At 32.2% G+C, this 25,188-nt stretch overlaps 1 protein-coding gene across 11 annotated transcripts in view; it reads right to left on the reverse strand.

Moving 5' to 3' along the window:
• Positions 1-1,374: 1,374 nt before the first annotated feature.
• The window catches only part of LOC124102215 (ankyrin repeat domain-containing protein 26), a 126,456-nt gene continuing 102,642 nt past the window's right edge, over positions 1,375-25,188 (reverse strand). For 3 of the 11 annotated variants that reach the window (XM_058583656.1, XM_058583658.1, XM_058583659.1), the window contains 9 exons: positions 23,120-23,232; positions 21,009-21,138; positions 15,638-15,931; positions 14,822-15,036; positions 13,181-13,406; positions 6,961-7,037; positions 4,605-4,714; positions 3,611-3,656; positions 2,389-2,470 (listed from right to left, as the gene is read on the reverse strand). In XM_058583656.1, coding sequence (XP_058439639.1) covers positions 4,606-4,714; positions 6,961-7,037; positions 13,181-13,406; positions 14,822-15,036; positions 15,638-15,931; positions 21,009-21,138; positions 23,120-23,232 — 1,164 coding nt within the window. In that variant the 3' untranslated portion in view covers positions 2,389-2,470; positions 3,611-3,656; position 4,605. Of the gene's footprint in view, positions 2,471-3,610; positions 3,657-4,604; positions 4,715-6,960; positions 7,038-11,420; positions 11,525-13,180; positions 13,407-14,821; positions 15,037-15,637; positions 15,932-21,008; positions 21,139-23,119; positions 23,233-25,188 lie in introns of those variants that run through there. The other 8 variants (XM_058583655.1, XM_058583657.1, XM_058583652.1 and 5 more) reach the window with 5 other exon arrangements.

Below are 25,188 nucleotides of genomic sequence, written 5' to 3' on the forward strand. Positions count from 1 at the left end.
GCAAAGTTTTAGGAGTTTTCTGTGAATGTCTCTCTGGGTTTATTTTACCTGCTGTTGTCTGGTGTCTTCAGGAGTGAAGAGTTGGAAGGTCTCACATAGTCATTCATAGAACTGGCTGGGCCTTTCATCAGGCTTTTGGAGTACTTCTGATATCTTTTTCATGTTAAAGCCTCTCCTTCTCCCTTCTTTCAGGCTACCTATTAGGGCCTTTTGATGTTTATCTATAAGAGGTCCTCCACTTTGTTGGGGTCCCACCCTGGCTCTGTATTGGAAAACTGGGACTGGACATAGGCTTGGATGTTGCCTTGTGTGTCCATAGCGTGTTCCTCTAGCCACTTTAAAGCTGCTTGGTCACCTTGTTTGCATTCCTCTGTCAATCTAGGTGGGTTGGTGTATCTGCATATTAGACTGCATCAGCTCAATCATGGCGTAGAGTGTCTGTGTGTAGGAGGAAGTATGATTTTTCCAGTTCAAGAGATCAATGGTGGTGAAAGGCTGGCATACACAAAGGCTCACGGGGAAAAACTGGTTTCCTTTATGTCTTGTCTTTGTCAGGTTTTTCTTCTGTTTAGTTTCCTTTAGGTGGGTCTTAGAGGCTATACAGTCTAAAATAACATCAACTTGGACTGTCCTTCCAGACAGGCTCTCAACCAAGAGGGCTGTATCTGTATTATCTTTTGCCAGCAATCAATATAAGGGAATTGGCCTGGGTGTCCAGGGGTTCTGATAACTATTAAAAGGACCTCGCCAATGACACTTTTGTCTAAAGATCCTTCTGGTGGCCATCCTACCTACATGGCCATTCTAATTCACGGAGAATTAGAGAATTTTGTGGAGTGAGTTTCACTGCATAGTAACCATTAAAATATTAAAGTTTTCTAACATACATTTTAAAAGACTTAGTTTACTTTCTGTGCTTCCCATGTTCTACCCTCTGTTGGTATTACACAAAGGACAAGACTTGTTTCATTTATCTCCAGGTATTCCCTTTTCGGGGACTTATGGTCTTGTTAGCCTTTCAGGTCAGTATCAGCCCCTGATCTGGAGCTTCTACCTAGATCTTGGTTGGTGGAATTCTGCCTCAAAGTGTATGAGGTACCACAGAGCGGTAGGTCGGGAAAAAAACTTGCTTTGGCTCGAGTAGGGTCAGAACCCCTCTGCTGTCTATCTCATTCACATACTTTCATACAGATATGTTTAGAATGAAATATCTGTACTGCCCCAATTCCACAAATTCTAAAACCAAAGGAGTCAGTTTCCCCTCTGCTTACTGACCCTGAACAGAGACTACTTGGGTGACTCCCCAGGTCTTTTTTGAATTCCTTATTCATAGTCAAATGGTCCATCAGGTAAGCCATTGAAGGAACAGCAGCATACATTGGGGAACCACTTTATTGAGCTCAAAACAGTACACTATCACCCTCCAGGATTCATCTAGTTTCTTTACTGGTCTCATTAAGGAGTTGAAAGGACTACAGGTGGGTCATATCATGCCCACTTTTTCCAGTTCCATGACAGTCACAGTTATCTCTTCTTGCCCTCCAGGAAGTTTATATTGTTTGGTATTGGTGATATGCTCTAGTGGTGGCGGCAACCTTAAACTCTCTGTAGCTAATTTTTCTGATAGTAACCTGTGTCCCTTCATGCTTAGAATATTTACTTATTTGTTTAATTCTCTTGCGTGTTAAATAGCTTTGCATCACTGAGCAAAAAAGTACAAATAATGGATATATACAGCTTATTATTGGGATATCTGGCAAAATCTGAACAAGCTTTGTAGATTAAATATTAATACTGAATCAATTTTAATCTCCTGACTTTGATTGTTATACTATAGTTGCATAAAATAATTCCATGAGGAAAGAACAATTAATTAGTGCTTAAAATAAAATAATGCAATAAAATTAAAATTATATAAGTTTGATGGCAGTGTAACTATTGTACTACATAAAAACACTGACAAGGGCTACAGTATCATTATACCAAAATGATGTTTAAATTTATAGACATATATACTAATAAAAATTGAAAAGTACAAATAAGCTATCACTAAAATGATATTTCATTCTACCAAAGTATTAGTGACAAGACGATTGTTTGGGTACTGTTTAAATAGCTGGCATTTTGAGAATTTGAGTATGCAAAAGTCAATAACACTAGTTTTCACTCGCAAAATCCATTTAAAAGTTAGTTACAGATGCCAAGAAACAGCTTAAAGTACTATATATTATTTCATCATACATATATGATAGCCAAAAATATTTTACTTCAAAATTTTCATATCATACATGTCTGGGAAACCATGTTAACTGTTATATAAACAGTCTAATAGATGACATTCAGATCATGTATTTTTTCTTTAAAATCTCTACATATTCTTGTGATGCTTCTGAAAGTAGATCTTGACTTGACTTATGAGTAGATCCTAGGGGAGAAGCTCTAAGGGACCCAGATTCAAGTTCATTAGCCACTGGAGAGAAAAAGAAAGAACTATATTATCATAATTATATTGTTTATTTAAATAATATTATCATAATTATATTGTTTATTTAAACAATATAAAATTAAAATTGAGAATTTTATCAGTGTTAATAAGAATGAAAAATATGTATGTATATTTATAATTCAGATCACTATTAAATATAATTTGTTCATTGCTGCACACTGAATATCATTATAGCTGGGTATCAGAGTTCTGGTTTTCCCAGTCATCAGTTCAACCACTATGTTCTAAGGTACTATGATAAGCACTGGAATGACAAGATGATACAGTTCACCACAACAATCATATACCACAACCTGAAAACACAAATGGACAGGCATATGCTATAGAATCACGTATCAAATAGGGCACTACTGAAACACACAGAAGGGATTTGTATCCCAGTTTGTATCAGTATTGTAGGCTTTTTGGAGGTGATATGTAATTTGATACCCAAAGGATAAAGACAAAGTATGACAGAAAGAGGAAAGAAGTACATGCAAACAGCTAGAAGTAATGAAGAACACTTGTGGAATTATAAGTGGTTCAGTGTGGCTAGAGTCTAGAGCCAAGAAGCAGAGCACACTAAGTGATAAAACTGAATAAAGAAAATGCCAAGAATCAAATTGGTTTGGGTATTTTTAGTTCATGCTAAGGAATTTGGAATTTTCCTTAGGGCAAAGCATAAAGCAATGACTAAGTAAGTGACAGGAGATTTAAAATGAGACTTATCATGTAATAGTTAATGAACTACAATTGCTTGACTAAGTGTTACTTAGATGAGGCCAGGATTTTGTTACAAACCTGTTCTTTTATAAGAACAATTTCAGTGTGCAGATTGACAGTTTCATAAGTTTCATAGGGATGGCAGAAGTGAAGAAGAAAGTGTTGAGCAAAAAAGAGTTACATGAACTTGTTGAAAATTTTAAAAGCTATGGAACACAAATAAGTGAGGAATAAGTATATTCTTCATTAGCAATGTCTACAATTTACATCTTTCACTCAAAGTATATTAGAAAATAATATTTAATGTAGAATCTATTAAACAAAGGAAAGGGATGCCATTTGCAATTTATAGTTTATTTCATAAATAAATTAATCTAAATGAAATGAATTTTGTCCACATACCTTCTTTTAGTTCTCTAGTTATACTTTTTTCCAACTTCTGCTGCATCTGAAATAAGTTAAACAGTATTTATAATGTTTAAGCTAAATAGGAGACATTATTATGAGAATGTTATATCACTTAGAAACATGTGGCCTAATTTAAATAAGGCTTTTAGAAACTAGATCTAACTTGAGAATTACTTTACAAAAATTACAAATTAAACAAAATTCCTATTTTCAGTATTAATAGAGAATTTATATGTACAATTTATATGTATTTAATCTGATGAAAAATATAAATAATATTGGCCAATTAAGTATATATATATCATTTAAGAAGGATGTTTTTTTTTCCAAAAAAATTTACCCATTTTATTTATACATTGCAATCGCTCTACAATTTATGATATTATATAGAAAAAACTGAAAATACACATTATTTTGTAAAACCAAAGACAAACACTGAACCCAAAGATAAACGTTTTACACAAGAGACCCTTTTCCTGAATTAGTATTGAATCTTAAATATCTATTTCTTTTGTTAAAATGATTATTTTACATATTCCCTAAGTACATCTGCATTACAAACAGCTCAGTAACTTTCAGAAACTGTTTCTAGAGGCTTGTTGTAAAAGGAAGCACACAACCAGAAAACAGAAAAAGCAAAAAAAAAAGTTTAAATTGTGCACAATACTTAGCATATCAAACACGTTTTAAAAAGTAGGCATTACTTTTTACATTGCAATAACAAGGATTCAAAATGGAAATACTAACAGTACATATAATGTATTGCTACATGTAATGAGATTATTTTTCAAGCTGAACTGAAATCACACATTATATAAAGTTTAGTAATAGCCATGTAGGCATGTTGCACCATCCATCAGTTAAAAAAAAAAAAAAAAATCAAATAGGAAGCTGGCTTGGGCCATTCCTTACACTGAGAGGCAATTTCATTTCCTATTCCCAAACTCAACTAGTGGATTTCTGTATAACATTGCTGAATAAAACATACATTAGGGCTGGGGATGTGGCTCAAGCGGTAGCGCGCTCGCCTGGCATGCGTGGGGCCCGGGTTCGATCCTCAGCACCACATGCAAACAAGAATGCTGTGTCCGCGGAGAACTAAAAAATAAATATTAAAATTCTCTCTCTCTCTCTTAAAAAAAAACATACATTAGTGTGTCTGCCTGGCTAAAGGCGGTCAAGCTTAGCCTTTGTAGTGAAGGATGGATGAATGAGAACTGTTTAAAATGGAATTATTTCTGGGGTTGGCATTTAGCTGAAAAATCCTCTCTTGGGAGCTTTTAAAAACTCCAGAGTTATCAAGTGTCCTGATGAGCCTCTATGGCTATATTTAATCCTTTCCCACTTGCTCTCTCACTAGGAAGGAGAGAAGCTGGAATTGCAAATTCTGAGAGAGGATTTAAAAGCCTTAAGCTGGTTTGAGGTCAGGCCATGGTGACCCAGGCAAGCTGCTTACTACATTCATGGGGGGCTTTCCCATGCTGCCAGGGCCAGCTATGTTAAGCTTCAGGGACAGAATCTAAAGCCACATCTAGCACTTACACATTCAGCAAACACAGGTGGATTTTTAACTTGGTAAATCCGAAATGTCATTTTGCAGACTAAGACTGCAAATCTCTAAGATTTTAAAAGCCACACATTGCTAGTAAGGTGATTACGGTAATGACACAAACTCTTGGATGTTTTCTTTTCCCATGGAGTTAAGACTTCTAAGAAGGATGCTGTTTTATTAACACAAAGGTTAATCAATTTAATTCATATCTTATACTGAAAGCATGACTTTGTGATTCTAAGCAACTCTGCCCTTTATAAAATTTCTCATTTTTTTACTCTAATGGATTTTTCATTTCCATTCTCTACTTTTATAAAATCAAAACTTTAATATATGTTTTATGCTATTAATTTTTCTGCAAAGAATCTTAAACAAATAAATAAAGTGGTATTATTTGTTATCTAAAAATTCCACTGACAAATGATTTAAAACATTATACTATTTGGATTATGAACAAACATTTTTTTGTTAATATGGATGCAAAGATTTCAGAAAATTTGCTTGAAAAAAAGGATAAATATGTTAGAGTCAGTTTTCAAAGTTAACTTTTCATTGACTCATGACTTTCTACATTTGGAAACAAAAAATATACAGCTCTTCAAATGTAACTTTTATTTCTTTTCAGAAATTAGGGTCAATTTTTTAAAACATTGATTTGTTATAGTTATCTACTTAACTACAAAATGTGTAGGGATACTTCAAACTATTTTGCAGGTGTCCAAATCTAGAATGTTCTTAAATATTTTTGTAGAAAAGCTATTCTCTTACGAGTGCTCTAAACAGGGCCTAACATAGATACTGAACATAACAAATATGATGATAATGTGATATCTAAAACCTTCAGGAATTTTAGGTGGGATGACAAATTGTTTTGATTGACAGGTTTCCTAATATCTTAAGCCACTGTTTTTGCTAACATTTCTGTGACAGCAGCATTACAGACAAGTTTTGTACAAATAACTCAATACTGGATGAAAGGAGAAGCCTTTATTGAAAGAATCATATTACTATTAATGAGCACTATGTCAAATGTAAAATATATTTTTATAAGACTTGAATTAAGCAACTACCAATGTTGTGTTATTATCTTTTCACCCAAAAGTTCTTCTATTATAATTAACTATAGGTAATAGATTTTATTATGTCTTTATATCTCACCCACAAATATCTGCATAATACAAAAATTTTGCTTTCAAAAGATATGTTTTATACTGAAGAAATCCCCTTTTCTCTTTTTCCTTCCATTTTTTTTTCTTCCCCTTTTGGTGCAGGGGATTAAATTCAAGGCATTATGTTAAATATGCATTCTATTTCTTAGCTGTACCTTCAGCCCTGTACTCAATATATGAATTTTCTCTCTAGAGAATACTTGTGATATAACAAATTTTAAGTGGCAGTCAGTTTTTCCTCCGAACTCTTAAAGAGCACCTGGTAGAAGTAGTACCCTCTTTTCTGGATATAGAGTGGGCTCTCCCTCCATAAATTCCCTCCCAGGTTTTCACTGACCTTTGAATACTTTATACCATTAATGACAGCTAAGGGCAACTGCTCTTTGGGAATGAGATACAATGAAGAAAGGAAAGCTGAGAGGGAAAAAGACTCAGAACACCGTGAGGGAGGGGGCTGCTCAGGAGATGGTCACCTGAAAGCATACTTAAAGAGGTCCAGTGTGCTAAAGACTTCAATTTTGTGCTGGCTGGTGAGAGGATGGGGTAGTTTAGGTCACAAGTTAAATTTGACAAATGTTAAATAACTTAAAAAGTGCCTTTCAGTAGTGTATGATGGTGAACACCTGTAATCCCAGTGGCTCAGGAGGCTGAGGCAGGAGGATCGCAAGTTCAAAGCCAGCTTCAGCAATGTAGTGAGACCCTGTCTCAAAATAAAAAATGAAAAATGGGCTGAGGCTGTGCATCAGGGGTTAAGTGTCCTGGGTTCATTCCCCTGTACCACAAAAAACAAACAAATAAACAAAACAAGAAACAAAGCCTTTCATTTAATTCTAACTTTCCTATTAAATCATAGTTTCCTCATATTTCCCTTAGTAGAAATTCAGAACTGTTGTATTCAGTTGAATGGTTTTATAGAGTTCCACAGATTATGGAAGGAAAAAACAAACAAGAAATGTATCTTGGTGACACTAATCACTGTTGTATTTTTAGATAAGGGTACTTCAAATGCTTGTTTTTTATTTTTATTTTTTGGTGGAATGGAATTGAATCCAGAGCCTCACACATGCTAGGCAAATGCTCTATCACTGAACTATATCCCCAGCCTTTTTCCTAAAAATTTTGTTTTAATAGAGGGTTTTTTCTAAGTTACCCAGGCTGTCTTGGAACTTTCAATCCTACCTCAGCCACCAAATAGCTGAAATTACAGGTGTGCACAACTACACTCAATAGCAAAGTCTTTTGAAATTCACAAGGTAAAATAGCTTAAGGTAAACTAAATGTTATCAGAAGAAATTTAAAAAGTTTAGTAAGTTGCTAATCTTCATGTTATGCTTAATATTAAATTGAAAGCTATATTATCTCATTATGAAGTCAAATACATATTTAATAAAAACACTCCTCATTTTCTCTGTAGCCTTTCTGTTTATTTTATGTGGAGATTGTGTTTCAGATGATGAAGGAAGCCTGAAGTACAACCTTAATAAAGGGAGAACATTTGCAACTTCATTTAAACTTTTCCATTTTTCAAAAAAGTAAGAAAGTGAGAAAATTATATAGAATAGAACAATGTACCATGCATTTAACTTATTAGAAGAATTATCCCCTAATTGGCTGTTTTCAAACTATGTCCATAGAAATCTAAGATACTAAAGGATGAGACTGAAGGATAATGGGTTAAGGAAGTCAGAGCTTTAAAACCTCTAGACATCCTTTAGTCAGATAGCTTTACTTCTATGTTTAATATAATACAGTTTCATACCATTTTTAAAAAGTTCTACTGTTTGAAAAAATGTTTAGAAAATTATGAAAGTAAAAACAATCCTAATTTTATATAAGAACCAAAATAAGCTCAGATATAAGCTGGTTGAGGTCACAAAGCCAACTGGTTGCAAGTCAGGAATGGGCTTTAGGTCTTCTTACTGAGCTTGGAGTTCTCTGCAACTACTTCTCTCATATTAATCTCTCTCTCAAAAGAGAGAGAGATTTTTAAGTGTGGCTCAGAGAAAATTCATATGTAAAACTTTTTCATGTAGCTTAATAATGTTTAAGTCTAAGATATAAGAGTAGCTCAATAATGTTTAAGTCTAAGATATAAGAGTAGCTCTCTAATAAACTGTAAGTTCTAAAAGTTATCAATACAAATAAAGGAATACAAATTAATATCATAACTTCTAATACTTAAGTAAACTTAAGTTTTAAAGCATAAAGTTTAGACATTACAGAACAGAGAACTCAAAGGAGAAAAATTTTCATGTTGAACCAAGCAAGCTGTAAACTGAGAAAATTATTCCTTACAGGAAAAGAACTCATAGGCTGGGGTTGTGGCTCAGTGATAGAGCACATGTCTAGCATGTGTGAGGCACTAGGTTTGATCCTCAGGACCACATTAAAAAAACTAAATAAACAAAATAAAGGTACTGTGTCCGTGTACAACTAAAAATATTTTTTAAAAAAGAACTATTCATTTTCTCCAAATAGGATTTACCAAAATTATTCCACAAATAAATTATTCAAATTATTTATAGAAAAATTAAATACACAAAACACATTTGTTTTTACTGTCCAGCATACTTCTTGACTTCTCATCATTAAGAGATATATAAGGAATACTGGAACATATAAAGTGATAATGGGATATATAAAGAAGTGAGTTTAGTTTCAATTATAATTTAAATCTAGGCAGAAATGACAGGAGAACTTCATTCCCTGGCCTCAAGTGAGGACTTGTATTCTCGCTACCTTACTCATGAGAAGAGAGATTTACCTAATGTGTAAAAACTAGATGAAGTACACTGAATGCACTGGCCTAAATATGCCATCTCTTTAAGAGATATGTCTGCCCACAATAATGTGAAATCAGGTCTTCTGTCATCTCTGCAGGTAGCCTGCTTCCAGAATAGATGTCAAATATTTGTTTCTTCTACTTACAACTTTGTATGTAAGCATCTCATCTGTAATGAAGCATCAGAAGACCACTATACTGCCTATCTAAGCCACAATCACCCATTAGTTGTTATGTGTTAGGAATAAAGTTAGTGTGTTGATCTCCCTCTGCTGGACTCCTATATTCTGAACTGAGATGGGGAGGAAGAGTGTTATTTGCTGCCTATTACACAACAGCCCATGAAAGATGACTATTGACTTAGACTAATATTTTCTTCTTTTTGTATTCTTATTGTATATATTTCAAAACAATCCCCATTTTACACAGGGGAAAGGTTAAAAGTAAGATTTTAGAGTTAGAGTAATACAGTGAAATCAACAGTAGAAAAGGACAATAAAAATAAATGTTTATTTATTTAAGAGAATTTATTGACAGGCTCCTATTAAATGGTACTTGAGCTTGCATGTTAGAAAATAATGTTTCATTCTCTTTTTGAGACCACTTTTATAAATATACATAGTACTATGTACATACACACCTTCCACCATTAATATATTTTTAGTAACAATTTTAAAAAATTAAATTTTGACATCATTCTCTCAAGGAGCACTCAAATGTTATAAAAATATCCACTCAAATATAATGAAAACAGTTGTTTATGTTTTAAACCACTGCAATTCACTATCAAATTATAAATAGGGTAATATATAAAGAAAATAACACTTGTATTTTGTCCCTTTGTTAATTGGGAAACTGAAAAATGAAGTACAGAGCCATACATATATTGTAAAGAAAAATAAATGAAAGGAGAAAATTAGAAGAAGTTGAAAGATTATCTGAATTTTCTAAAAGATTAAATGGCATCTGGCTTAATAGATAAAATGAAATGAGGACTGTAATTATATAACATTTAGCTGGTATAATAAACAAGTTTATTTAACTCTGTCTTCACAGTAATAAGCATAACTATATGAGTGTGATTAGAGTTACAATTCGGAGCAGACAGGCATTTCCTTGGTGATGAAAACAGGTCTATATTTATTTGGGAAGACATATGACCCCCCCAAAGTCTGTGGAGATACAATGGTCCCTCATGTAAAAAGTTAAAAGTTTCAGGAATATTGTTTTGGTTTTGATGTATTTAGACCGTCACATTGAGAATAAGAATTGATAAAATTAAATGGACATTTGAGAAGTAGAGTTATGCTTAAATAAGTCACTTCAAATTTTGAAGTTTTAGTAATACACCAAAAATCCCAAACCAATCAATGGGCTGGGGATGTGGCTCAGTGTTAGGAGCACTTGCTTATCTCTACCATCATGGGGCACTGGGGAAACTTCCCTATTTAAAATACTTACTGAATTACTACTGTGTGTCACACACTGTATTAGGAAGTAAGTTTTATCTTCTATCAAATGGGAATACATTTTTAAGATTTCACTTATCAGGGCAGGGTATATAATTTAGTGTACTGTCTGTGCTTAGCACCCATGAAGCCCTGGATTCAATCCCTGGCACCCAAAACAAAACAAAAAAGATTTCAGTTATCAGAAAAGAATTCTACATACCAAAAAATCTAAGTAGTGACATATCTGTTGTTTAGGCCAAAACTTTGCATTTTTATTTTTATTTTTTTTTTAGTTGGAGATGGACACAATATATTTATTTATTTTTATGTGGTGCTGAGGATCAAACCCCAACTCTACCACTGAGTTACATCTCCAGCCCCAAGCTCTGCATTTTTTAATAATAAAAATGAATAAAAACAAATAAAACTATGTGTTTGTTCTATAGAACAACATCTAAGACTTATATTAGAATGCAAAAACTAAAAGTAAAAATTAGCAAAACATATGTAGTAATTGTAACTACAATGGTGCTAAGTGTCAAGGCTAAATTTCATATAATGTAGTAGATAAAATAAGAACTAAATGATAAGAACATGGAGAAAACTCGATCAACAACCAGTACTACTGAAATCATAGAACAGAGCAATAATATAACAATTTTATTTAAAGTTAGGAAAAAATGTTATGAGATAGAACTTTATAAGAGGAATGGTCCAAAATATTAAAAACTTGGAAATAAGCAAGTTGGGTAAAAAGGTTTAGTTATTAATGCTAGTTTTAACATTTTCTTTCTGGAATCATGTAAGTCTTTATGTCCGTTGTTTTATTATACCTCATTAAAAAACCTACCATTTCGATGGATGTGGTGGCACATTCCTGTAATCCCAGCAAATAGGGAGTCTACGACAGGAAGATTGCAAACTCAAGGCCAACCTCAGCAACTTAGTAAGACCCTGTCTCAAAATTAAAAACAAAAAGGGCTGGAGAGGTGGCTCAGTGAGTTGTGCCCTTAGTTTCAACTTCTGGTAAAAAAAAAAAAAAAAAAAAGAAACCCAAACAAAAAAAACAAGACAAAACAAAACCCAAACCCAAACCAAAAAAACAATAAATATCCTAATATTTTCTATCAGTTTAGATGGTATGTTAACACCTTTTGTAATATTATTTATTTTGTATTTTCCTAACAGGAAAAGTAAAATTCCTTGCAACTATAGAAGGGAACTTCTTTCTTTAAAAAATTTGTAAATGATAATTTTATAAGACCTGTCAAAGGGGGATGGGTTGTAGCTCAGTAGTAGAGTACTTGCCTAGCACATGTGAGACACTGGGTTCAATCCTCAGCACTAAATAAAAGTAAATAAATAAAATAAATTTATTTTTTAAAAAAACCTTTCAAGGCATTCATTCTTTAGTAGCTATACAGACATGTATTTGTATCTTGATAGGAGAGTGCTTTTCAATATCTACTATGAATTGGCAAGATAATGTTCCACAAAGAAATAATGTATACCTTGAAACTGCTAGATTAAATTAAAAATAAATTATTCTTCAACATGTCCAGAAATACTAAAACAAAACAAAACCTGCTGCTTTCATCTAGAAAAATTTGGGAAAAAACTTTTTCCCAAATCATCTTCTTCATTGCAACTACATTTACACTACATTTACCATTCTCATGTAAAATGATATATTTTTTGATTTTTTCTATAAAATAATTAGAACATTTTATATTTGAATCATGCTTAATAATTTATTTAAGTATTTAATGTTAATTCTCTTTTTGCAGGTAGTATTCCAATTTCATACCTCTGAGGTACTAGACCCTCATCCTCATTTTTTTTTTTCATAAAAAATATAAAACTAAGCTAATAAAATGATGAAACAAGACTCTTGGTATCACTGCCATCTTAGTCATCAATCATTCAAATGAAGGCAAGATAGACACAGGTGAACTTCATTTAAAATTTCAAATATTGCTTAATTGATCTATTTAAAAACTATTATAATAGCAATAAATAGTATGCAGCAATAGCATATTTTACTATATTTGAGATAAAGATCCTAGTAATTAAGAATATATTCTTATTTGTGAAAATGGCAAAAATTGTAACTTAAAAACAAATTAATCTTTTTTTTGCAGGTTTGATCTTTAAAAAGTTATATTAGATTTCTTTAAATTATAAACATTTATATGTGGTTTAGTTTGTGGATGTCAATCATTCACTTATGATTAGAGGTAGAAAACTTGGGATGGTGCATGAAAACTTAAAATTTCTTAGAGTTTAAAAGATGAAAATTTCTTAGAAAGTAAGCCAAACCATCTCAAAGTATATGCTGAGTTATAAGCAGAAATATTCATTTTCTAAAATCTAATTTAAAGGCAGCTTTTCAAAAAAGTTGAATCAATTCATTTAATGAATAAAGTTAACAAATGAGTATCTCTTGAAAATGAACAACAGAAACTTTAAAAAAAATCTTAAATTTATTTTATTAACACAGATTACTGTCAACTTCACTTAACACACATTAAACAACTCTGTATTTTACCAAATTAAAAAGAAAATTATAACAGAAATCTGAGACCAAACGGGGAAAAAAAAATAACTAACCTCAGCTAAGTAGTTCTCCATGCTCTTATTTGAAGGCTTTGGGTTAGAAGTAGGAACCACTAAGTTTTCTCTTGGAAAATAACTTCTGTTGAGTACCAAACTATTATTAAGACTTCCAACACAAGAGCACTCTACGACAGGCCTTGGACTAACAGTGCTGAGTAAAGATCTGTTCTGTTTTTCCACAAGAAGTTGAGTATTGACATCCTCTAGTCTTTCATTAGCCCTGTGAAGATTGCAAAAGGAAAATATGTAGTATCTTATATTTCCCGAAAGGACTCATAAATGACTTGAATTTTTAAAAACTGACTTTTTAAATTAAAGTGTTTTATACAATTATTGGTTTAAAATTGTTTTAAAGAACAACAAACAAGTAATTCAAAGTAGGAGGGAGAGAAATGGCTATCAATGATGCACAGATAACTCATGGTGCTGTTTTATTTTATTTATTTATTTTTCTTTTTTGCAATTTGTATTTTCTTTTTTTTTTTTTTTGGTTGCATGTTTTAAAGGGCTCTGCTTACAAGATTCTTGAGGATTTCATTAGGAATATTTGTATTTAAAGGGTAACTATGAGAGATGATGGATATGTTAATTTTCTTGGCAATGACAGCCATTTTAGTATGTAAAATAGAACTCATATAGTACTCCTTAAATATAATTAAAAATATGAAATTGAAAAAAAAGCGGGGAATACTGTATTTACTCAACTATTTTAGGGATTTCAAAAACATTTCTCAAAGATATTTGCAAGCATTTGCTTAGACCATCTACTTCACCATTACTTTGAAGAAATTAAACACTTGACATCAACCTTTAGGGGATAGGTGAGACAGCCGGGTTGGTGATTAAAAAGAACTTAAAGCTGCTACTAAGGCAATTAGCTCATATAATAATTTCCAAGGCATCAGTGGAGGGACCGGCCCTTTCTGCCTTCTAAACACCCCCTCACATGACCAAGAACTTGTTTTTAATGACTTTGCAAATTATATTTCTCTCATCACTGCTACTCTTTTCCTATATCACATTTTGTTTTATTTATAGAGAAGAAAAACTTTAAAGAACTTTTTGTTTCTAGGTATACTTTAATATATTATAATATCAATCATCAAAATAAGGAAAATTAACTCATTCAGTGGCAGAATGTGCCTGGAGAGTGTTATTCATAGCAATTTACCCTTTGGGTTTATGTCATAATCTCCCCAAATTAGTTAAACTTGTTGATATTTTCATTTAAGGGAATGCTGACAAGTAATCTGATAATAATAAAAATTTCTTAAGACAAATAAATCAGGTTAGCCATATGAGAATATTAAGGGGTTAAAAACCATATAAAACCAAATCAACTAACCAACCAAACAAACAAACAAATGAAGGAAGTAATATAAACTGTCCCAGAAAAAGTTTTACTTTTAAAGGTAATATAAACTGTCCCAGAAAAAGTTTTACTTTTAAAGGTAATATAAACTGTCCCAGAAAAGTTTTACTTTTAAAGGTAAGTTCATTTACCAGCAATATTTTCCAAAATTAAGTCAATAATTATCTTTCCCATCTTACTGATCTTATGAATCTAACTAAAGATTGTTTTCAGAGACAAATTAATGAACTTAATTTATTCTGTATGATTCTGTTTCAACTTACTTGTTTAGTTTATTCAGTAATGATTTTCTAATTTTAAATTCTTCTACATAGAGTTGTTTATATTTTTCCAGTTCTATTTTATTAGAATCTTCTTGTGTTTTTATTTTAGACAGTTCATATTCCAGGTCTTTAATTCTGAGTTCCATCTGACTTCTTATTGAGGCATTATTACTTTCTCTTAACTGTTCCAAATTTTCCTGAGATGCTGCTTGTGTCTAAAGCAAATTAAAGGAATAATTATAATCCAAACAATTATTGTATATTTATTTCCTTTAGTTCTGAGTCAGTGACTTAGAAATAAATTCCAAATATATGAAAAAATATGCTGGAGTTTAAAATATTTATACCATCAATATCAACTGTATTAATCTAAATTATAAAAAATTGAATCATTTAGAATTTTATTTTTGCACAGTGTTGGGGATGGAACCCAGGGACTCAAACATGCCAGGCAAGTGCTCTACCACTGGGTTACATCCTGAGCCCTGAATCATGTTCATGTTAGTACTTATGTAATCCAATACTATAAAGAATTATAGAATCAATTCAAAATTTAAAAAAACCGAACAATGTAACTTAAGAACAATTCAAAAGTCGTATAATTACTACATCATAATTTTTTCTTTTTCTCCTAATAGTTTTGTTGGCATTAAGAGTCAAAAGATCAGTTTAATTATAATAATGAAAGAAACTGAATTTTTAAAAGGAATATCAGACATAATTTTCCTAAAAAGACCTACAAAACAGAGAAAACAAAATGTATACATTCAAAATATAATTTGCAGTGAAATGAATTAAAGCACATTATAAATTGACCTTTAAAAATAGATTCACTTGTTTTAATTTTTCCACTAAATCCTGTCTTGCTCTGTCTTCAATCTCCTGTTTATACTGTTCTAGTTGACCATGTTCTTCCATATTCTTCTTTTCTATATGACTTTTAAGGTTTACTACTTCTTGTTCTAATTTTTTTTTATTCTTCTCTAGTTTTTCACATTTTTTTTGCATAGTTTTCATGGATAATAGCTCCTGATGAAGAAACTGATTTTTTTTATCCAGATGTAGACATTTTGAAGATGCAGTCTCCAGTTTTGCTGCAAGATCATCAATCTGCATGAATAAAATAATAGCTTTATAATGAAGCAGGCTAAGAAGAGTCTAACACAAAACTAATAACAAATTCTGACATAAAATTGGTTGTGATCAAATATATTATATTCTTAGAATGTGGTTCCTTAAATTACTCAGAAAACCAAAAAGTTAATTAAAACTACCAGGAGCCACAAAAACATAATCTTTACACTCACAATATTTACCACAGAATATTAGCACTTGATCTTAGACTCTAATTTTTAAAAATAATTGTTTCATGTCTTTCCTTCTTTTTTTTGGGAAAATCTGAAATGATGACTTTATTTTTTGTTTCAATATGCATATTTTTATTAGTTATGTACACATGACAGTACAATGATCTTGACAATTCATATGTTTGAATCAAATGGGGTACAATTTCTCATTTTTCTGATTGTACAGGTTGCAGAATCACATTGGTCATACAGCATGTCTTTCCTTCTTAAAATAATTCCAAGACATCTCTCAGTAGAAAATCTCTTACTTTTTCCCTCCCATCCACACTCCCCATTATATATAAAGTTTTAGGGATAATCATATTGAGTTATATAGATCTACATTAATAGATGGCTTCCAGAACAACACTTTGAAAATAGACGTAAATAATGAAACTTGTAAATTTGGATATGTCATAAGTCTTTCTGAACTGCCAATGTTCTATGTTAATTTGAATTGCATTCCAAGAAGTACTGTTTCTTGGTAAGGAGGACATAAAATTTAGTGAAATAATCCATACATTTTTTTTGGGGGGAGGGGGCAGAAATTACTTAATTCCATAGCATAATCTTGTAGACTGTACCCACATAATCTTGATTCTACCCACATATTGAGGAAGCATACTAAACAAAAAATAACACAAATTTGGTAGGATTTCAGTGGTACTGAGTTAGGAAAAATTAATTTCCTTTAGATACAATGATAAGAGTGGTGGTTTTAGTCTGATGTGGTGGTGCACTCCTGTAATCCCAGTGGCTTGGGAAACTGAGGCAGGAAGATCCTGAGTTCAAAGCAACGGTAAGGCGTTAAGCAAATCAGTGAAGCCCTATGTCTAAATAAAATGCAAAGTAGGGCTGAAGATGTGGCTGGCTCAGTGGTTGAGTGCCCCTGCGTTCAATTAGGGGTACCAAAAAAAAAAAAGAGTGGTGATTTAAAAAATATCTATAAATTCTTTGACATTTCTCACATGAAATTTCCTCTCCTGGATATGAATGAGTTGGACTTAATAACTGGCTTTTAGTGAATAGAATATGGTAGACTGCTGTGTGATTTCCAATGCTGGTTTAGAAAATGTGATATAGTTTGTGTAACTTTCTCTAGGGAAGCTTACCTTTAGAATCTACACCATATTGTGAGGAAGCCCAATTTATAGGTGAATCCTCATGTAGGTGGTCTAGTTGATTTACTGTGCTAAAGGCCTAGTTAAAAGCCATATTCAACTGTCAGACATGTGAAAGAACAAGCATGGTTAAACTCCCCAGCTTCAGGTCACCCCAGCTAATTCTAAGTGGAGAAGAAAGGAGAGAGCATCACTGAACCTTGCCTGAACTGCAGATTGTTAGCAAAATAAATGTTTGAGACACTGAATTTTGAGGTGGTTTATTATATACCAATAACTGACCTAGATACTGACATTAAATATGAGTTGCCACTATTAAAAACAGCAGCAAACAAAAATATGTAGAATCAGGAGGTAGGGAGAAGTAGAAAGGACCTAGAAAAAAGAAACAAAAAGAAAAGCCAAAAAGTCTTTCAAAGCGATTATTAGGAAGCCTGATGGCCCCAAAAGAGACTACAGAAAGGGCTTCAAAGCCAATGAAGAAAAAATACTGAAACCTAGAAAGAAGAATCTTGATACATAGCAATTGAAAGTAAAACTGACATGAAAGAAAAGCTAAAGAAAGATTATTAAATAAAGGAATCAAGAATTATTGGGTTCAAATATCTTTTTCCCATTTGTAGTTATCGCCACACATCAAACTGTCAAATAATGCTAAAATAAATGGCCTATGGGATAATATCAAAACTGTAGTGCTACTTGGATCCATGTAAAGATGAATCCAAGAACATGACTGTAAGTCCCTTTATGAAGACTACAGGAAGACTGAAGGCAGTGCCTCAAAATTCTGTTAAGGATCATTAAGGTATATAAATCTTAAAGAAATTGTCCCAGTATATCTTCACAGGAAGCCCAAGGTGAAAAGCCTGTCACAAAAAGATTTGTCAAAGTGCCTTTTCTAATGGCACCAACCCCAATGAAATTCACAGTAGATTCAAAAGTTCTTAAAACAATGTAGTAGCAAAAACCCTGCTTGCTTGTTTGGACTGAAAGAGACGAGTGAAAATGAAGAGTCCTTTGGACCCTGGAAATTCCTCAGGGAAAAAAAGGCTAAAAAAAACCACTCAGCCCCCATCTGAACCTGATAAAGATGGTAAGATCTTGCACTCTGAGCTTGAAACTAATGCCATAATGACTGAGACTTGTAGCAAGTAGGCGCAATGTAAAAACATTGTGGAAGAAGACAGAGTGTACTAGTTTGAGAACATGGTATTCTTTCACACTTAATTCCATAAAATAGAGAATTTAGGGTTTGACTTGCTTGTAATGACTAGAGTGTGATAAAAATGGTGACACATGACCTTCAACACTAGTTTATAAAGCTATCTCATTCTGCTGACACTTGAAACCCAGTTGTGAGGAAGCTTAGGCAACAAAGAGAGCCTAGGCATACCAGTGTAGATGTTCCAGCTTCCTGTCTCAACTGAAGTTTCTGCTAGTGACCAGCACCAACAACCAAAACCAACCTGACATACTAGTGGGCAAACTTTAGGAAGATTCCAGCCCCCAGTCAATGAACTGTTCCCACTGAAGCTCAGGAGAGCAGAGACAATTTTCCTTGTCAAGTTTGAGAAGGAAATATTGTTTTAAGCCACTAAACTTTGGGTAATTTATTAAGGAACAATAAATACAGAAGATGGATTTAAAATAGAGATAATAATAAATGAAAACTTACATAGTAGAAATTATCTCCTTTAAAGTAGGATCTAATAAACACTGAAGCTAATTTATTAATGACAAACAATGCCAATGGGAAGCAGCAATTAGAAGAAAGACATCAAGGAATAAGTTTTTCTTGGGGCTGGGGATGTGGCTCAAGTGGTAGTGTGCTCGCCTGGCATGTGCGGGGCGCTGGGTTCAATCCTCAGCACCACATAAAAATAAAATAAAGATGTTGTGTCCACCGAAAACTAAAAAATAAATATTAAAAAATTCTCTCTAAAAAGTTTCCTTTAATTGCAAATTCTTATAGAATTTTCCCTAAAGTTAGGGAATATGGAAGAATGGGAAGCAAGGAGACATGATTTGAAGTATAATAGTTGAAAAACAACTAGAAATATTTGGTTTTAATAATCAAAATCAGATGTTTTATCTGATTTAAATTAGTGGATTCCAAAAGAGAGAGGCAGCTTTGAGTATTTAGTAATTTAGTATTAAATTGTCATTTTTCTTTCCTCAGGGGCAATAAAACAAATGTACTATCTTTTGAATATAAAGAAATTGAATATAACTTCTACTTTATCTTATTTCAAGTTTGTTTATATAAAGAAGATCATCTCATCTTTGTTGTGCTATATGCTTCTGCATATCAAAGTGGCTTTGAAATCTTGAAATTCATATTACTTGTTTATTATTTGTCTTTGATAAATTGCCTGAGCATTACCTGACTTTTAATTGCTGTACTGCTGAAAAATTCTTCCTTGTATGGGAAAATTCAATAATTCATAGGTGATTTGATAAATTATGAGTTAATAAAACAATGGTATAAATAGGAGACCGAATCAGCAGATCTTATGACGAAAATTTGATAGAAATGGGAACCAAGAGGGAAGCTCTGGGTAAGAATTTCTAAAGGACTGAATGTAGAAAAGGAAAGGTATGGACTCATCTTTGCAAGCATGACTTCCCATCATGTCATGAAGTCAACAAGGCACAAATTTCTTCAAGCAGCAAAAAGTTTCCACAGGAGCAAATTTAAATACATTCTGCAACATGGATCTTTTTTCAATTCAATTCCACTCATATGTACACAACCAAGAGAAATGAAAACATTTGCAAGCACAATAACTTTTACATGCATGCCCATAGCAGCTTTATTAATAAAAGCCCAAAGTAGAATAACTGAGAGGTCCATCAGTTGATGAATGGATAAACAAAATGTATGGTATATTCATATAGAAGGATATTACTCAGCATTAAAAGAAATTAAGTACTGATACAACAAGAATGAACCTTGAAAACATTAAGTAAAAGAAGCAGTCATAAAAGAAATTAGACCACATATTGTATGACTCCATTGACATGAAATGTCTACAAGAGGCAAATCTATAGACATGCAATAGTTTGGTGATTCCATAAGTGGGGAAGGGGATGGGTGATAGTTTCTTTTTAGGTTGATAAAAATGTTCTAAAATTATGGTGATGATTGCACAAACATGCCAAAAGATTCTATCTGTGTGGTTTAAATAGCTAGATTTTATGGTATTTTTTTTTTTTTAAAGAGTGTGTGAGAGAGAGAGGGAGAGGGAGAGAGAGAATTTTTTAATATTTATTTTTTAGTTTTCGGTGGACACAACATCTTTGTTTGTATGTGGTGTTGAGGAACGAACCCAGGCCGCATGCATGCCAGGTGAGCGCGCTACCGCTTGAGCCACATCCCCAGCCCATGGTATGTTAATATTATCCCAACAAATGCATATATGAGTTTGTTGGGATGAACCCAATTACTATGTATAAAGATCTAATAAAAAATTCTCAATGAAAGAAAGAAAAAACTGATTTGGTACTCATGATTTGGGGTCATATAATAGTTTACTGCTTGATTTTAGGTTATTAGCCAGGGTTTAAGACATCATAAAATCAACATTATGCTCTTTTAATAGAAAAATCATACAAAAAAGTCTACAAAATTAAAAAAATCTTCATTTCACTGTGCAAAGTATTTTAAAGTTTATATTTCCCCAAATAAGCTTGATTTTTCCCAAAACTGATTAAAATTACCTTGTATATAAGCATATTAATTGGAATATCCATTTCAAATGAACTGTTTTTTAAATCTTCATGGAAACTAAACTCCCCATTTTCATACTTATTTAACTTTGTTTTTGTCATTTTTAAAAGTTTCTTAAACCTGAAAGAATGTAGAGAATGGGTAGAAGTTTTTAAAGAGTAAATATTTAATAATTATTATATATTAACAATAATATTCTAGCAAAATCATTAGATAATGTTTTATCACAGAAAAGAAACAGCTATAAATTATGATCTGCTCTCATCTGTTTTAACCCAACATTATTTGAAAGCATTCTAATGAAATTAGCATCTTAGATAAATATGAAGAAAAATTTTATGATATGTAAGGCAGACAAAGTGTTAATACAAATTCTTATAATTATCAATATGCATTTTATTATTAATATAAAAATAACTTATTGTTAAATATTAGTTTTAACTCAGAGATCAGTAATTAAGGTAAAAAATACATGTTTTAAGGGGATACAAAAATACACTTTGGACTCTGTTGATCATGATCTACATAAGAAGAAAACAGGACAGTGGGTATAGCTCAGCGATAAGCATGTGCTTAGCGTGTGAGAGGCCCTGGGTTCAATCCCAACAAAATATAGCAAAATAAAACAAAAACAAAATATCAAAGAAATCATTTAGAACAGAAAGAGGAAAAAAATCTTTGAAGTCTGAACTGAGGGAAAATAAAACTACAACAACAAAAACCAGGCAGAGTTTTATAAGATATCAACAGATAATGGGTAAAGGATATTACTCAGCATAAAAAGAAATTAAGTACTGATACAACAAAGATGAACCTTGAAAACATTATGTTAAGTAAAAGAAGCAAGTCATAAAAGAAATTAGACTTTTAAAAAAAATGTAGCAGGGTGTGGTGCATGCCTGTAATCCCATCAGCTCAGAAGGCTGAGGCAGGAGGATCGAAAGTTCAAAACCAGCCTCAGCAATTTAGCAAGGCCCTAAGTAACTTAGCTAGACTCTGTCTCTAAATAAAATATAAAAAGGGCAGGGGACGTGGCTCAGTGGTTAAGTCCCTGATAGGTTCATTCCCGTACAAAAAAGAGAGTTTTTTGCTAGGCTTTGTGTCAGAAAATGCAAGAGATGCAAAACCATAAAAATAGATAGTTAACGAGAAAAAAAATATTGACTAGAATCAGAGAATAAATTCAATTTCTAAGCAAATAAATAAAAAAGCAGTCATAGAAGTGGCTGTAAAGATAGAGAAAAACATTGTCCTTTCCCCATCACCCCCTGCCTCTAGTGATAGAAACACAACTGTTGATTTAATTCTTCATTTTTAACTCAGACATATATATTTGTATGAGATATACGTATGATTAAGCCTTCCACATCTGTAGGTTCCATATCCAAGTATTCAACCAACTATGGATCAAAAATACTTGAAAATAAATTGTATCAGAACATGTACAAAACATTTTTCTTGACATTATTCTTTAAACAATATAGTACAACAATTATTTATATTACATTATGTATTAGGTAATCCAGAGATGATTTAAAGTATATAGGAAGATGGAGTACATGCAAACTGTACTATACTATTTTATATAAGGGGCTTGAATATCAATGAATTTTGTATCTGCAGGGTTCCTGGAACCAAACCCTGCACATTACCAAAGGCTGACTCTATATTGGATATGTATGTATGTGTGTAAGTGTGTGTATTAAACCCAGAATTTTAATAACATTTCTCATATACATATGGGAATAAAGAAGTATATCTCCACAATATATTTTATAATTAAAAAAAACAAGATAATTTTTGAAGTTGTTAAGGAATGACAAAGATAGGCTTTTAGATATTCAAATGTGTAAATACTGAAGACAAGGAATCAAAAAAAGAAAGCAAAAACATCTTCAGAAATAAAAATTCTAAGTAGATGATTAGAACAGTGCAATTGAGATTATACCCCAAAGGCACTTCTGCTGTTTCTAAAACCACTAGAGTAACTTGTTTAATTATGAAAATGCAGATATAAAATAAATTTATATTTAGATTTTAGTAAAATTACAGTAATATCAATTAATTATTAGCTAAAAAAGATTTGAAATATAAAATTTACCCAGTTAGCTCTTTTTCTAATTTGCCATTTTTCTTCTTTTCTTGATCCAAAGTATATTCCAGAGATTGTTTTAATTCTGTAAGTTTCTTTAATTGTTCCTTATCATCTTCAGACTTAAAAAATTAAAAAAATTTATTTAAAAAATGTAGACTCTTTTTTCTTAGAAATATTATTTCTCATGAATTCATGACTAATATGTGTTTAGATATTTCATAAATCTGATGCCATTATGGACAGACTTCAAAAATAATGATTTTCTTAAAATATCTAAAACTCATCTACATTTTCATCATTTTCTTTTCTACAAGTTAAACTGCCATAATTTGTTCAAAATAGAAGTTTTTGCACATAAGTTATGAAGAAAAATGTTTCTTAAAGATTGGTTATATTTACATTTAGTTTCTAAACATGTTCTAGAAACATTTTCATCAGTAGTTCAAGAATATTCCAAATTTATTTAAATCATATTTAGCTAAGATAATTTTGGTGAAACTCCCATCTGATTCCCATTACATTTTTGATACTCACCTGACTCTGAAATGAGAAAAATACTTTTACTTTGTAAGCATTTCCCCAGGAGTTTCAAGCTATTTCTCTTTATGTTTTTTTTAAATATTTTTTTTAGTTGTAGATGGACACAACACTTTCATTTATTTATGTTTATGTGATGCTGAGGATTGAATCCAATTTCTCACACATGCAAAGCAAGCACTCCACCACTGAGCTACAACCCCCACCCTAAGTCTTTGATTGGTATACAAAAACATAACTTTTTCTTGATTCTTGTGGCTTTCTGTTTGTCCTCTTACATTATATTTTAATATTCTTTAGTATAAGATCTCAATTTAAAATATATTTTCACCACATTATCTTCTCTTACACTAAAAATCTGATTTTCTATAATTCCAATAAAAAAATTTGAGGTCCATCAATAACCTTTCTTTAAGTATTTCTGAGAAGTATTTTTTTTTCCTCAGCAGCAATGATAACAGTGACCACAACCCTTCCCTCTGCTCCTTTAGACCCACTTCTCTTCTAAACATTGAAGTCCTTGATGTTTAGTTCTGTCCTTTCCTATTTGTCTTTTAAAATCATCAGAGTTCCTTATATCTCAAGACTTCAACAGAGATTTAAGACTCTCAAGACTGTCTAATCCACATTTCTAAACCTAACCTCATTAGTGAGATCATTTATAATTTTACTTCTTTCTTTTAGTTAACTTCTCATAGACAATAACCTCATAGGCTATGACTTGGTGTGGACAACTTCTGTAGATAGCAGTCTTATGCATTTTATTTTCTTTAAAGTTATTTTATAGTTATAGGTGGACACAATACCTTTATTTTATTTTTTATGAGGTAGCTGAGGATAAAACCCAGTGACACACACATGCTAGGCAAGCACTCTTCCTAACTCTGAGCCACAACCCCAGCCCCATTATGCACTTTTATGATGAGTCTTACTGATGTTTGTTATGGTTTGGATGTGAGATGTCCCTTAAAAGCTCATGTGTGATACAAGAGGTTTAGAGAAGAAATGATTGGGCTATACCATTAACCTAATTAGTGAATTAATCCCTGATGGGATTAAATGGCAACTGGAGGCACGGGGTGTGTGCTAGAGGAAGTGGTTCACTGGGGACATGGCTATGGAGTAATATATTTTGTATTTGGAGAGTGGAGACCAACTCTCTCTGCTTCCTGATCACCATGTGAGCTGCTTCCCTCTGCCACACTCTTCTGCCATGATGTTCTGCCTCACCTCAAGCCCTGAAGAATGAAGCTGGCCTTCTATGGACTAAGACCTCTGGAACCATGAGTTCTCTAATAAACTTTTCCTAATCTACAGTTGTTCTGGTCAGGTCCTTTAGTCACAGCAGCAAAAAAGCTAACTGAAACAATGTTACTTTAAGTAATAGTTTTCTAATTTGGGGAGTGGCAGGGAGGTTCTCACCCTTAGGATGATGACCAGAATACTTCATCTTGTTTTTCTTTCATAATGCTAAACATTTCCATGAAGCTTGTTAGTTGTTTGCTTTTGTTTCCTTTTAGGTAATTTCTTATAAAGAC

The sequence above is a fragment of the Marmota monax genome, unplaced genomic scaffold (genome assembly GCF_021218885.2).
Source record: "Marmota monax isolate L192 unplaced genomic scaffold, Marmota_monax_Labrador192_F-V1.1 WCK01_AAM20220418_F8-fsc00161, whole genome shotgun sequence".
Taxonomy (NCBI): Eukaryota; Metazoa; Chordata; class Mammalia; order Rodentia; family Sciuridae; genus Marmota; species Marmota monax.